At 36.2% G+C, this 15532-nt stretch overlaps 1 protein-coding gene across 1 annotated transcript in view; it reads right to left on the reverse strand.

Annotated features, from left to right (window-relative positions):
* The window catches only part of LOC150098397 (protein ROP-like), a 312656-nt gene that overhangs the window by 165236 nt on the left and 131888 nt on the right, over positions 1–15532 (reverse strand). Inside the window, exons 5-7 of the mRNA XM_090405016.1 lie at positions 9520–9623; positions 8661–8809; positions 5786–5870 (exon numbers count right to left, since the gene is read on the reverse strand). Coding sequence (XP_090261142.1) covers positions 5786–5870; positions 8661–8809; positions 9520–9623 — 338 coding nt within the window. The remainder of the gene's footprint in view (positions 1–5785; positions 5871–8660; positions 8810–9519; positions 9624–15532) is intronic.

Consider the following 15532-nt stretch of genomic DNA (forward strand, 5'->3'; position numbering starts at 1 on the left):
GATCAGGTTTAGCCTTTGGTCTACCTGACATCTGTCATCTGTAACCTTCACTATGGTTGTTATTATTATCATCACCATCATCTGACCTCCATGGAGTCAGAGACTCAATTACACTCACCAACCACTCTTCATGCAAAGAACACGATCCTCACTCCATCCTTACACAGTTTCCAGTGATGGTCTCTTGTTCTATCCCCCTCTCCTATTCAATGAAAAATCTCTTCCATGTCAACCTGATAACAACCCCTGACTAGCTTATATTTCTCAATCATATTCCCCTCCCCTTCTCCCTATTCACGAGGCTTTGCAACTTACATTCTCTCAATCTGTTCTCGTACTCCACATTCCAAAGACCACTGACCACCTTTGTGAATCTTCTCTGGATCCTTTCCAACATATCCTCATCATCATGAAAACCTGATGAACAAATCTGTGCACAATAATCCATACGAGGCCTGACATCATAACCTCTCTATTTCTGCATGTCAGGGTCCTCTGTATCATTGCCATTTTCTGATGTGACATCTTCAGAACTTGTGCAATGTGGCCACTGAATTTCAGGTCCTTGTCCACCATAACTCCTAGATCTCTCTTCTCCTCTACTTCCTTTAAATTGCTTTTGTTGCTCAGTCACTCTGTGACATGGTGGGAGCTTTGCCAGCAATGCAGTGATAGGGCTCTGTTCTATCACTTACTCTCTTTCTCATATAAATGACCTATTCTGAATCATTACTAATCCTCTCACCAGCTTTACGGATGATAGTACGCGCATTCCATAAACCATGCAGGCCTCACAACATCCCAAGCTTCAAGATCATCTGCAATTAATGCCTTAAAACACAGATCTCCATCCCATCTTTCAAGATGGGGCAAGGACAACCTAGACACTTTCAGTGCCATCAAAATGCAGTCTTGCATTGTCTCTCATTAAAGAGATCTTATCTCACCTACCCTTCAGTAATGCAAAAACCACCAGAGGATCAGGATCTGCTTGGATTGGCATTTGCTTCCAGCCTCTACTGGCATAAATACAACAATAACATCCTCTGCCTCTAAAAAACTAGGCATTCTCTTGTGTTCAAGATGATATTTTTTGCTACCCAGCTACTAACTCTATACAAATCTCAAATCCATCCATCCTTAGAATACTGTTCATATATTTGGGGTAGTGCACTTAAATCCTCATTAAAAATTCTCTATGCTACTTAAAGGAAAAATTTGGCTCAGAGGAAGCCCTAAACATCATGTCCACACACACCTATACGACATTCTCACAGTATCTATCATACCTTACCTTGAACTCATTCAATGTCATAGCACCCACAATAGACTCTGGCAGCTTATTCCACTCATTTACCACTCTAAAAGTAAAGAACCCTGCTCTAACACCCTTGCCCAGCTTCCATAGATGTCCCCTAGTTCTCCCACCACCAGTTCTGTTCTCAAAAATATCCTCTGAATTAATCCTATAGAAACCCTTTAGCAATTTGAATGTCTCAATCATATCTCCCCTTTTCCGCCTATCAACTAATTTCTGCAACCCACAAATCTTCAACCTGTTCTCATAAGGTTCATTCCATAGACCTGCTATCATCTTGGTCACTTGCCTCTGGATCCTCTCCACCTCCTCCCCATCAAGAAGAAACCTAGGTGACCAAATCTGGGCACAGTAGTCGAGATGAGGTCTTATCAAGGCTCGGTACAAACCGAGCCTTGATAAGGTACAATAACTTGCTTGTCTCTGCTCGCCAAAGTATTTTTCAACAACCAAGTGAGTTGATGAGCTGATTTAGCCACTTTTGCAATGTGCCCCCCTAAACTTCATCTCCCTATCCACCAACACTCCCAAGTCCCTGGCCTCATCAATCATTCATACATACAAATTATTTTCAACTTTTCTTCTAAAGTAATTGCAGACCTTTGTTTTTTATATTTATTACCAGCGCATTCTGTTTTGCATTTGCATTCCATTTTAAGGATAAAAAAACAACAAAACTGGCAGTGATAACAAGTGACTGATCTAACTGAGTGAGGCATCTACTACTGTACAGCAATAAGGGTGTCAAAGACGCACCTACGCAAAGCCATAAATGTGTTCATATGTGTTAGTAGATTTATTACATAACTGCAAATTTACATAAGTCGCATGTTAAGTAACTCGAGGTGTAACTGTGTGTGTATATATAAATGGTTTAAATGACTGATACTGAGAGATAAAGAGGTGACATGGTTTATTTAAAAAAAGATACTACTAGTTTACTAGTTTCGTTGAATGGATCAACTTCTTCAGGTATCACAATCAAAGAAATATACAAAAAATAACAGAGTTAAAAATTACATTAACAGTACTAGTACAAAAGACAGTAATACATTCTGAAAACAGTAATGCGAGCTTGAGTTCCAAACAAATGTTGACTACCTACTTCCAAACAAAAGTTGACTACCAGTCAACTTTTGTTTGGAAGTAGATTGTAGTTTGGAAGTAGGTAGTCAACAAACAAATGTTGACTACCTACTTCCAAACAAAAGTTGACTGGTAGTCAACTTTTGTTTGGAACTCAAGCTCACATTACTGTTTTCAAAATGTACTACTGTCTTTTGTACTAGTACTGTTAATGTAATTTTTAAGTCTCTGTTATTTTTTGTATATTTCTTTTATTGTGCTACCTGAAGAAGTTGATCCACTCAACGAAAGTAGTAAAAACTTTTTTAAATAAACCATGTCACCTCTTTATCTTTCGGTATCAGTCATTTAAACCATTTTATAATATTTTGTACCGAGTAAAAATGAACATTCAAAAAATATACACACACACACACACACACACACACACAGCAAAAAAGGCCTATGTGTTTCCCACAAATGTCCATTCCAATCAATTGCCCCCTCACCACATTCCTCTTTAAAATAGAGAAGTTCATAACAGTCAGCACTACTGCCTGGAGACTCCAGTATAGATACTGCCACTAGATTCAGGCAGTTTTCCCATATCAACCACCTCTGGACTCATAGTAAGGTCTAGAGAAAGCTGTTGTGGCTCTTGACATTTCCAGAACATTTGACTGGATCTGGGAATTGAGGACTGCTCAGCAAGTTAACATCCTTTGTCTATCTTCCACACTCTATAATTGGGTATCACTGCATATTATGGTGGATGATTCAGACTTTACCAAGTCTGAATCATCCACCATATACTTTACCAATGTGGCATGGCCCAGGGCTCTGTTCTACTGCCTATCCTCTTTCTTCTAGATTATAAATGACTTTTTTCACTGATCAATACCCATAGTTTTGATGAGTAGAAGCATCTGACAAATCTTGCAGTGTGCTCTCTCTCACACACACACACACACACACACACGGTTTCAAGATCTTCTACAACTTGAGCCTTAAACACGAACTCATGCTACATTTCAGAGGGATGAGAATGATCTATTTACCTTCAATACTACAAAAATGCATTCCTGCCTTCTTTCTTTCTTGCAAAAAAAAAGGATCAACTCACCTCCCTTATCTTTGGTAATATATAAATCTCCTGATCAGATCACTCTCCTTTCACTAGCATCTACTTACAGCCCATCCTGGCAAAAAAACATCACATTAAAAGTTTTTAATGGCACGTGACATAGTATATGAGAAATTATTACACACTTGTATTCACAAGATTAAAGAAGAAGAATTTTTATTACTGCAAATATTTCAGCAAGAAATTAATGGGCCATCATTGGATCAGCATAATCACCACATGAAGCCAGAATAGGATCGTTCTCTGGTATTGGAGGTATCCATAGAAAATTTATTCTATTCATAGAGCTGATCTATGTGCCAGAGTGCCACCATATGGTTGGTGGCACTCTGGCATAATCACCACAAAATTAAATGAGATTAGAATTAAAGTTAAAACTAAAATTAACTAACTTTAGATAAATAATTGAATAATACAACATTATATTTTTAAAAAAAATGCATCCTGGGCACAAGCCTAACCCCAAGAATAACCCTGAACCTGTACAGCAAGTCCCTATTCCATACATTGCAGGCATCTCGGGTATGATAGCAAAGATCCTGAAAAGATACAGTTTAGTCTCTACAGCCTGTAAACAAAATCTCCTCCTGGTTACCATCGACGAAAGATAAACAGTTCCCTCTCTCCCTCCCTGATATCTACCAAGTTTAGTGTGAGTGAATCTGCTCATATTTTGGACAAACAAGACATTTAGTCAAAAATGACTACAAGAAAACCTATCTTATATCACCAACAATAAACCTGAACAATGTGGCCTTACTCATTATGGAGTGAACACTGATCACAATTAGTGGCAAGCCAAGAGAAATAGAATGTACAAAGATAATTGAAGTGGATTAAAGTGGACTACATGCTTAACTATTATTATTCAGGCAATTCATGAAGTATGGCTTGTGCAGGAGATACCCCAAACCCATTCCATTCAGTCATCACTCACCAAACGGCTATTTAAAGAGAGAGTTAAAGAAACGGTATAGAAATGCTGAAGTACTTCTATACTGCCCAAACTTAAATCAGAATGACTGCCTAATTATTGTCAAGATTTGGGTAAGTCTCATTCTTGTAAATGACAATGACAAGCAATAGTGTATTCCCCACCACACTTTTTTTTTTTTTTTTTTTTTTTTATTAATATCATGTCATTCAATTATTTTTTCTAAATTGTGTTAATTTTTGTTTCATATAATTTAATTTTAGTTTTAGCTTCAATTGTAATCTCATTTCATTTTGTAACCAAACATATGCTGGTGCCCTAGCACGTGGCTCAGCTCTGTAAATAGGATAAATGCTCCTTGTTCTTGCTTCACCTTGCGATTATGCTGATGCACTGATGATAGCCCATTAATTTCTGCCAAAATACTTACAACAATAAAAAATTATTACTCTATAATTTTGTGAATAGATGTCTAACAATCAACATCACATCACTGATTTCCTCAGCAACCAAAAACTTAACATCCTTCTGCTCAAGATACTCACCCATCTCAACCTTATAATACTATTAAGGCTTGAGATGGTGCACCAAAAATCCTCCTATAGGCAAGGTTATCAAAAATCTCAATGATTCACAGAATAGTTTGCTTCTGCTTTGTCTTTCCTACAGATACCTCCAATGGGTACTGTTCCGAACTGGCAGCATCATCTCTCAACTTTCCACTAAGCCTATTAAACAAAAGCATCAGTAGCTATGCATGTAATCCACCAAACCTACTTCTCCTCCTTATTCATTCTATCTGCTTTTAGAATTATGGTCAAAGCAATTAAGAATATAGGGCAAGTACTAATGCCTGGTTAATTGCCTTATGTTCTTCTGGCCAATTTCCCTGTTTTGTAGGATGAAAAATCCAATTTTCCTGGAGGAAAATTTAAGCACCCTCATACAGGTCCATTGCATCCCAGACAAGATTCAAACACAGGTCTTCCCAATCAAAGTGCATCATCAATACAGCTATAGAGGTTTCTATATCTGGATCAGCCTTCCTCATGAAGTATTCAACTATAACCTCTGAGTTTTCAAGAAAAATACCCTCCTCTAATCCTTGCATACACAGCTAATATGTTGTGAGTTCTGTAACCTTTCATATGTGTGTGTGTGCATGTATCACCTTCATTGTGTATTATGTTGACAAGTGATCTGTGTACACACAAAATGTCAATTTATTCCAAATGATTCACACTTCAACACATGAAAATCCAGTATATCCCTTCTTTCAATCATATTTAAAATACTACACTAAAATCTTAAAACTTAATCTCACCTCACCCATTGTTGGATCATCAGCTTTGTACCCATCTAGTCTATGCAGAATTAATTGTGCAAGTTCCACATTTCTGTCAAAATCACTGAAATAAAATATAAACATTTAGAATGGTAAAAATAATAAAACTGGTAGTTTATTATAACTACATTACAAATATGTCATACAGTGCATATGAAAAATACTACAATTATAAAGACTACTATACTACAGTAATCCAATGAAATTAAACTACCTTACCTGCTGTTTCAATGTAATCACTCCCTCCTCAGAATTAGCCATCTACTACATAAAACATTTTCTGATATTATACAGCATAAATTAAATCTGTGAAGAAATTTTATTCTTGCTTAATCTTTTATCCAAGGGTAAGCAAACAAAGTTTGTGTGTGTGAAGTATCTTCATGACCAAGCTCCTCGTATATAAATGCTAATGACTTTCTATTAACTGCCTTATTATCCCATAATGTAGAACACACATGCTTTCAAGCCTCTTTCCCATCCATATATTAACACCTATCTTATATCATCTCTTCAATTTTCTACATGATGGGCACTGCATAGAAACAAACCTATGTTCACCCCATTTAAAACAACTGTTCGTTGGCAACCACTATCCAATTGCCCTTACATCAATTCTCTCACAAACCATGGAGAAGGTCATCAATAGCTGATTTCTTCACCACCTAGAATCCCACCAACTAAATACAGATTTCACCACTCTTGATCCACAGCTGATCTTCAAACCTATGCTAGAGACCCAAAACCATGGCTTGAGTACATGGAAAGGTTTGGAGAAACTCACCTGGTTGCTCTCAACATTTCTAAGCTACGTGATTGGGTCTAGCATAGGGGACTGCTCAAAAAACGACCACCCTATATTGTTCTGCTTTCTACCTTATGCAATTAGGTTGTCATTTTGTCTCTCTGGTCACTCACTGTATGCTATGGTAAATGGTTTCCTCTTCAGGTTTCCCCATCACTGCAGGAGTACATAAATGACCTGCTCTTACCAACTTCGAATCTTATCCACAGCTTTGCTGATGACAATACAGTCTATTCATATTTTTCATTTGACAAATTTTGTAGTGTCGAATTATTAGAAACATCAAGATGTACAAAACCAATCTACATTTTTTTTTTTTTTTGAAGATCTACATAACCAGTGTACTAAACTCTAATATTCTTGTCATACTTCAATAGAGCAGAGACAATCTTGTAAACCTCAATGCCAAAAGTTAGTCCTGCCTAATTTCTTGCAAGAAACATCTCACATAACACTTTTGATAATACCCAGATGTCCAAGGTCAGATTTCTCTTTACACTTCCAGTCTTTCCTGGCAGAACACATCTCGATCTCAGCCATGGCTTCTGCAGCCACCAAAAAACGTTTGGTATGCTTTTTTTAACTCCAGGCAATACTTCTCACTGGTAACAACTGCTAATATTGTATAAATTCAAAATGATCCAACCATGAAGACTGCGCAAATATTTGCAATAGTACACCAAATCCTCTCTAAGATTATATGATCATAATCAGAATGCTCTCTTCTGAACAACTGATGAGCTCTCCCTGAGAGTTATTCTAATCCATCTCTTAGATGTTCTCATAGTTTCTGCCTTATGCCTTTCTACAGGCATATCTACAGACAATGCTCTGCTGAACTGGCCATTATCATTCTTCCACTTTCTTCCAAACTGTAAGAAAAAGAGCTGCTGCTTGTTGCTCATTTACAGTCTAGCTCCAAATTTACCAAACCAACTTCTCTTCCTCCTCTTTCACTCCATCTACCTTTGTTCCTTGGAGCTCTCTCACTATCTTCCCCAAAGACTTATAACTGTTAAAAAACAGATTCCTCCTTTCTCCTTACCCTACTACCCATACAGCACTGATCTGCTATAGGTCTTGCAACCATTTATGTGTGGATCAGACAAAAAAACATCCAGGACAACTAAAAATAACCCATACGCTGTACTCTGATTCCTAGTATTCTGATTATTTTACTATGGCTTTATCATTTAGATAAATTATCATTAATAATCATATAAAAGATTGTCAATTTTTAAAATTTAATGTTCTTGTTCTCTAAAATTGGCATTGCTCTATAAAGTTAATATGATGTATGTTCTAAAGTTATATGTTTATTTCCTCTTATTGCACATACTCATCTTTAATCTAATATTGGTCTGAAAAAAAGCTAAGTACAAACATTTAGAAAAGAGTGTTTACAATTCACTAAACGATTAAAAATATTATTGCAAAGAAAAGGACTATAATAAAACCAGGATTTTCAAAGGAATTGATTTAAACTAGGTTTTGAAGGTTTGAAATAAAGGGATTACTCCATATAAACTTGCTAATCAATTTATACATGTGATTGTAAAGTAAGTAAATTACATTTCTGTGAGATTTTATCAAATACATATATGGTATCTAATTTAAACAAACACTTCCATTCACCATGGTGATCTGCAATGCACTCGTTAAGAATCATAAAACCTTGGCAAATAAGACTGTTCAGCAAATTTTCTAGATTTTTAAGAATTATAAACTGAATAATTCAGACAATATGACATAATGAATTACTCCATTTTAATTTTACTGTATTATGATGAATCATAATAATGAAAATATTTACAACTAATTAAATTTCAGTTCATTTTCTATATATCTACATCAGACATGGTACAGGCCTGTTGGTCTGTAGCATTAGGCAAGTCAATTGAACACATTTTATAGTGGTATTAAATGCACTCTTTTGTTGTGTTCAGACTATTTCTACCCTAGATGAATTTAAGTGTCCTAGCAGATGGGCAACAATAATTATAATAATAACAATATCCAAAATTTCATCAGTCAGAAGGATGAATTTACCTTCGATATCTAATATTAGGATATTCCCCCAGTGTGGCACACAGAGTTGAAACCTGCTGGGCAATTCTTTCGAGGTTGGCTGTACGCCCTATTTCTTTTGCTGGATTGTAATAAAACTGGAATGTGTCTGGGCAGTCCAAAGAAAAGACCTTAAAAAAAAACATCATAAATTAGCAAAGGAAACAAAAAATGTTTAAAATACGCAAAATCACATGTTAAGAAGAACAGACTACTAGAGTACAATTGTAGTCAGCAGACAAAGTCATTATGAGGTACAATGATAACTGATTTGTTTCAATAATGAAATACCATGAGTTTGCATAATGAAAATAATTCTAAAAATGCAGGAAAATCCACATAAAAACTTTTTAAACATATAATTTTCACCTAAATATCAGAGGCATTGTCAGTACAAGATCGCAAAATGGCAATTCTATGTTAATAAAGTTTTTTAATGAGTTTTCCTCTGTTTTTATAATTCTTTTCAATGCTAACTGATGTTCACAGGAAAAGTACATTCTGGACAGCCGACATCTATATGCCTGACTTATTACAAGGCTATTTCTCTTTGGTCTAAATATGTTCTGCATTGTTAATATAATACAGAAAAATATATATAAAATTTGATTTCATCTAACCCATGCAAGATTGAAAAACCTATAGCATAATAGTTCTGTGAGTGAACCAACATTCATCCATGATACTAGTGTTCTATGAGTTTTGCCTTCACCTTTCAACAGCAAATTCGTAACATTATAAATAAGTCAATAAAATAGGAAATTGAACCTCATTCTGCAGTCTACTTCAAAAATAGAGAGTGGGTAAGGTGGTAGTTCACTCAAAAATATTTTATACAAACCTGAGATTCATAAGGAAGAAATGCAATATTGATTTCCTTTAGAGTCCGAATAAATTTTGCACAGGATGATTTACAAACTTCATTGAAAAGTTCATCAGGACAAGCTAAATAAAAACAGATTAAACAAATATTAAAACTAAGTTATTGCAATTTCTTTTATAACTTCAACTATATAATGTTAAAGACACATCACACTAAAAATTCTTCCAGTTTTTGCTAGTATACAAGAGTATAGTAATTAAAACTCCATGCAATCCATGGATATTCTAACAGCCTGCTGTGAACAAGCTTTAGTTCTATACGCAGTATTTTAGAAAAATGATAAAATGCATAATGCTACTTCTGAAAAGTGTAATCAGATACTAGATTCTTGGTCTGATATTGGTTTTCAGCAGACCAAGAAGGGCTCTTAAACTTCATCCATATTCACAAACAGACATTCTCACACAGTTCTATCTTATCCATCCATTTGGACAATTGCCTGATTGTCCAAATGGATAGGATATCTTGGAAATAGATATCCTATCTATCAATTTAGATGGATAGCTGGAAATAGATATCCTATCCAAATGGATAGGATATCTATTTCCAGCTAACAGGTGCTGGGGGGGGGGGGGCAGTGAAAATCCCACTGTGGTAAGGATGGTTCCAAAAGTTTAAAGGTCGACTACCATTCTATTTACTAGAGGCTAGAAGCATCTTGAAACAGTACTGTGTTCAGATGCTAGAGCTGGGTTCCCTAATTACCAGTGCTCTCACCCTAAGTTTTCAACCTTTCATGGGTTGAATTCACATTACACAAGCATATTCAAAGAATTTAATGACTCATCACAGGAGGCCACACTAACCATTATTGACATAACAAATATCTCTCTCCTTAAGTCTCACCAACAAAGCACCCATGACTGACACTCTAGCTACCTGTTCCACTCATTTATCACTATTAGAAAAAAATCTGATCTTTGCACTCTTGCCAACTACCCTTACACAACTTCCAGGGATAGCCCCTTATTCTCTCCTGTCTGGTCATTTACTGAAAAACTTCTCCGGCATCTATTCTAGAAAACCTATTTAGTAACTTAAAGGGATTTATAGCTAAAGAAGTGAAAATTGATCTTAACTAGAAATCCGAACATTATCAGAAGATCATGAGATAGTTTTGTTTTATCAACCAGAAAAAAAGATCCCATGTTTTGATAGCATTAAAATATAATGCTATCATGCTATATGTAATGCTATCGCCAGCCTGGTTGGCCGAGTGGTCGGCATATCCGCTCTCCAGCCAAAAGGCTGCGGTTCGAATCCCGCCTTGGGCATGGATGTTTGTGATTGTCTGTGAAAGTACTAGTGGTGGTAGTCGGCGATAGATGCCGTTGGTGGTAGATGATGAAGGTTGGTGGTGTAGTGAGATGAGGAGTTGTAGAGTAGATGCCCTCCCTTGATGAGTCTTTGGACTCCCTGGAGGTGTGATGTAATAATAATAATAATAATAATAATAATAAAACCACTGGTTAGCTCCACACCAGTTGAACAACCTCTTCTGCTTCTGTAACCCCCTCATGCCATCAGGATTTAGAAGGTTATTTTTTCATGTTCATTCTTTCTTTTACTTGCAGCATATTGACAGAATTCTTGTGGGTTGTGTTTAGCATGACGAGCTAGTTTATTTTCATACTCAGACGTTGCTTTCCATACAACAGTTGCGACTATTCCAGCCTGCTTCTTATAACTTTCATAGCGGACATCATTCTTATGCACACGGTATTCCTTCCACATCATACTATTTTTCTTACAAATAGCTTCCTTAATAAGATTACATATCCATTTGACTCATACTCTATTTATTCTTCAATATTCTTCCCATCCATCAACCGATTCCATCCCACTGAACTCATAATTTCCTGCTTTGTAGGTTCAGAATGTAACATTCATAACACTTAGTCACTTCCCAAGCGAGTACCACATGATCACTCTCACCAACTGGAAACAAAATAGTTACGTCTTCACCGAAACACTATAACCTAATCTAACACTCTTTGACCTCAAGTTCCTTCTGTCACATGCTGCTTGAGGAAGTTGTCCCACAACAGTTCAATAAATGCATTTTCATTCTTCTCATGAGATTCTACTGCTACTCAATCAATATTATTATTATTTTTCAGGCCTCCATGGAGTGAAAAGACTCATCATGGGAGGTCCTTCCTAAGAAACACAAAGTCTATCAAGACTCATCGAGGGGAGTTCCCCCCTAAGAAACACAAAGTCTATCATACCACTCCTTAAACTAATTGACCGTTCTCGCTCTCACCACTCCATCAGGAAATGCATTCCATGGTTCAACCACCCTCCATGCAAAGAAACCACACCTAACCCTCTTGCTCACAGTTTGCTTTCGTAATTTCCAGGGATGGCCTTTTGTCATCATTCCTTCCCGCTGCTCAACCAAGCAAATATTTGAATAATTCAAGTCTCCCATTATGATTACTCCTTTCACACTCATCATTTGGTGATGCATTTCTTCATCACTACTGTTACGTCGTTGCTCTTCGTAATTTATCTATTTTATTCACTCTATAGGGCTTCAAAGGTTATCTACTAACTTGATTCCTGTGATACATCCCATTTTTAACTCAGGCAAATTTGTTTGATTAATTGCAGTGCCAGCCTAAGTCTAAAGATAGAAATGTCTTATCCTAAGGAAAGTTCACAGAGATCAAGTGTCACCAAAAATATTAAATTAGATCAGGGAGCTGTGGATACCTTAGCTTTGCAGTCGTAGCCCTTTACTCTTAATTTCGTTTGGATATTCCCCGCATGCATAGGTTTGATATTTTTATGAGTAGTGAAGTCAATCAACATGCTCAGAACACACATAAGTATAAATTAGAAAACATGTTTATTTTACAACTAAAGATTACAAAGAAAAACACAATGTCAATGGCAATACTATGATAAAGAATTGTTTAGAATTTCACGCACAACTCTCTCACTTTAAATAGACAAATCACTGTTACATTAAAGAAATCATTTAAGCAAATACTACATTAATCACATATTATCTGGTGCATATTTGGCACAAAACATTATTCAGGTTCTTAGATCATATAAGTTCTAATATCAGTTCCATTACAATAACTGCTGCAATCACACAGGATTCTCAGACAAACAGTCCAATGAGATTTACAAGCGTTCCTGACTATATTAAGTCATCAGAGTTCACTTCCCTTCAGAAAGGATCTAAATTTCTTCCATTCACAAATATCTAAACAATGTAATAAGAAATTCACGGTACTTATCTACACTGCACGGTCCGCATCGAGATCTTTTCGTCTGTCGCTTCTAGTGGAATTTCACTGTTGTTACAACATGCTGCCACGTGGGAATCACATGCACGATACAAATCTGGCACTCATCTTTGCTATCTAACATTGGCTTGTTCTCGCCGATGGCTCTCAATTTGGATCTGCTGTTGTCTGGTGCATCGCCTTGCCGGGACTTATGCTAGTCAGCTACGGGAGCATAAAGACTCGACATTGCCGTCTTAGCATGATGAGAAAACACAGAGAAATAAACAGGGGGGTCTCAGACCTGCACTGCAGTATTTATTTCATTTCTCAGCACCCTCTTTTCGACTTCGAAACTTACACGGGAGTCCTCCTATTCGTTCTCACTGGGTGACATCATTCTGCCACCTGGTGGAGTCTTGTATTTTCGGGAACGCGTGCCCCGAACATCTTCCACGAACTCTTCAGCCTCGGTCGTTGAGTCATAACCGTGGTATTTCTGCAACCTTTGACCTTTCTTTGACCTTCTTGCATGCACAGTTTTAATTCTAATGGTTAAGTTTTCACATATATTCAAATTACATTATTTCTATTACATCATTTTAGATTGCATAAAATCTCAGATTTAATACTTCTTATCTTATTCTTTCTATGTTAATATGATATTATTTCCTTCATGATTTTAAGTTTAACTGCTAAAAGGGGCAAGTATGTTTATCCAGTTAAGCACATTCTATTAGATCCTGTATGGGTGATTCTTTTGTGAATAAAGTCTCCCATTCACAATCTAACACTACCAACAGATCCACCAGGTCTGTAACAATATCCCACTATGTAATTGATCTTGTTAGATTCCACCTCACACCAGATGGCTTCAAACTCACTGCCACATGAAATACTGTTAGTAGCCGTACTACAATCATAGGTCTCAACTCTAACTGGATTCAAGTCATCCGATGTCATTAGCAGCATGCCCCCAACTCTCCTCTCTATCCTTCCTAAAAATAGCGTACCTTTTACACTCGATACCAGTTAGCCAGGTCTCACTAATGCCTACAATCTGAGGTCCCTAAATATTGACTAAGACAACAAAACTTTATCAACAACTAACAATATCAGAAACCATTGTTTCTGATATTGCTAGTATTCGTGTACAGACATAATTATCTACCTGCATGTTCTTTTGTATATTCTTGTCTGCATAACACAGTTGGACAACTTGCAGAATTCTATTTTTCTCTAGTGCCTTATACATGTAGACAACTTTGCACATGTTTGATGGGTCCGAACCAGACAAACACAAAGTCGAAATTGTTCTTTCCTCAACATTTCCATGAAAAAGCCCATTCCTGTCATTAACACAGGAATGGACTTTTTCATGGAAAAAGTTATATAACATTGTCGCTCTTACACTCACATTCTCACCATTCCTCCCTTCCTTTATATCTTTATAATTTAGTTTCCCTGACTCTGTTAGGTCTTATACCAGTTATTAGTTTTTCTAGAATCCTGATACCAAACACATTCATAGGCCGTCCCTCTTATACAAACAAATCTTCCCTCACACTCACTCCACACATCCAAAAACTCACATCCATTCCTTCTATCCAGCCTATGCATCGAATTGTTTGCCATCATATCCTTTCTTCTTAATTCATTTTTATCATATCGAGGTAAAATACTGATGATTTTCACTTTCTCACTCTTACCTCTTATAACCCTTTCATTTCCTCTCTTATACTGAACTTATCACCAGTTAAGTTGTTAGTACCTACTACAATTACTACTTCATTTACTTTTCTTTTCTGTTTTTGAATTGCTTCCTTTCTATTCTTAATTTTTCCTCCAGGAAAACTCGAAGTTATAACTCGTTCATCAATAGCAGGTTTATTATAGAGCCACCATACCAAATAACATGTTTTTACAAACAACATCACTTACCTGATTTCAGTTATTTTCTGACTTACCTGTTTCCACTTTTTTGTTTCTTATTTTGCTGCTAAATTATCTTTTTCTCCCTATGCTCGTTTAAACGTCTCTCGACTTTTTGTAATTCCTGCGTCATCTCTCTGATGATCTGATTTCATTTTGCTATTTTGGTGGTTAATTCATTTTCATTAACCTCCTCCACTTATCCAATAACCTTTAGCAAGGTTAGCCTTTTACCTTGTGTTTTCGTGTATATATTGTATGGCAAAAGTTTCTTTAAAAACAAGTATACATATTGCTCTGAATAATGTTCCATTATTTATCCCAAATAACCACAGCATTCAGAACAAATTTTTCTCTTGTTACCTTGCCATATGCTTTTTCCAGATATACAAAACTTAAATACAGATTCTTTTATAATTCCAGTTCAGTGTTTAGAAAAGCTAGAAAAACTAGTTTTTCTAAAAAACTAGTTCTTGCTAGTTTTTCTTGTTTTAGAAAAACTAGCAATATTAGTTAGAAATGTATTAGAGCTAGATTATATTGTGGGTGTTAATTAGACTCAAATCAATTTTTTTTTTTATTTACATATAAGTTATTTTGTACAGTAAGTTACAGAGTATGGCACATGACACCAATGCTAAGCAGGACAATGGCCAAAGATACACTGTTCAAAGAATTCAACCACAGGAACTTTGGGCAATGTCTGCCCAATGTACTGCAAGTGGATGGACTTTGGTTCAAAAGCAAGAGTGTGCTGAAAATGTTACGGAAGCAAGTGTCAGAAGTGCAGGTTAGGT

Source organism: Typopeltis vanoorti, chromosome 15, assembly GCF_054136105.1.
Source record: "Typopeltis vanoorti isolate ZY-2024b chromosome 15, IOZ_Tvanoo_1.0, whole genome shotgun sequence".
NCBI lineage: Eukaryota > Metazoa > Arthropoda > Arachnida > Uropygi > Thelyphonidae > Typopeltis > Typopeltis vanoorti.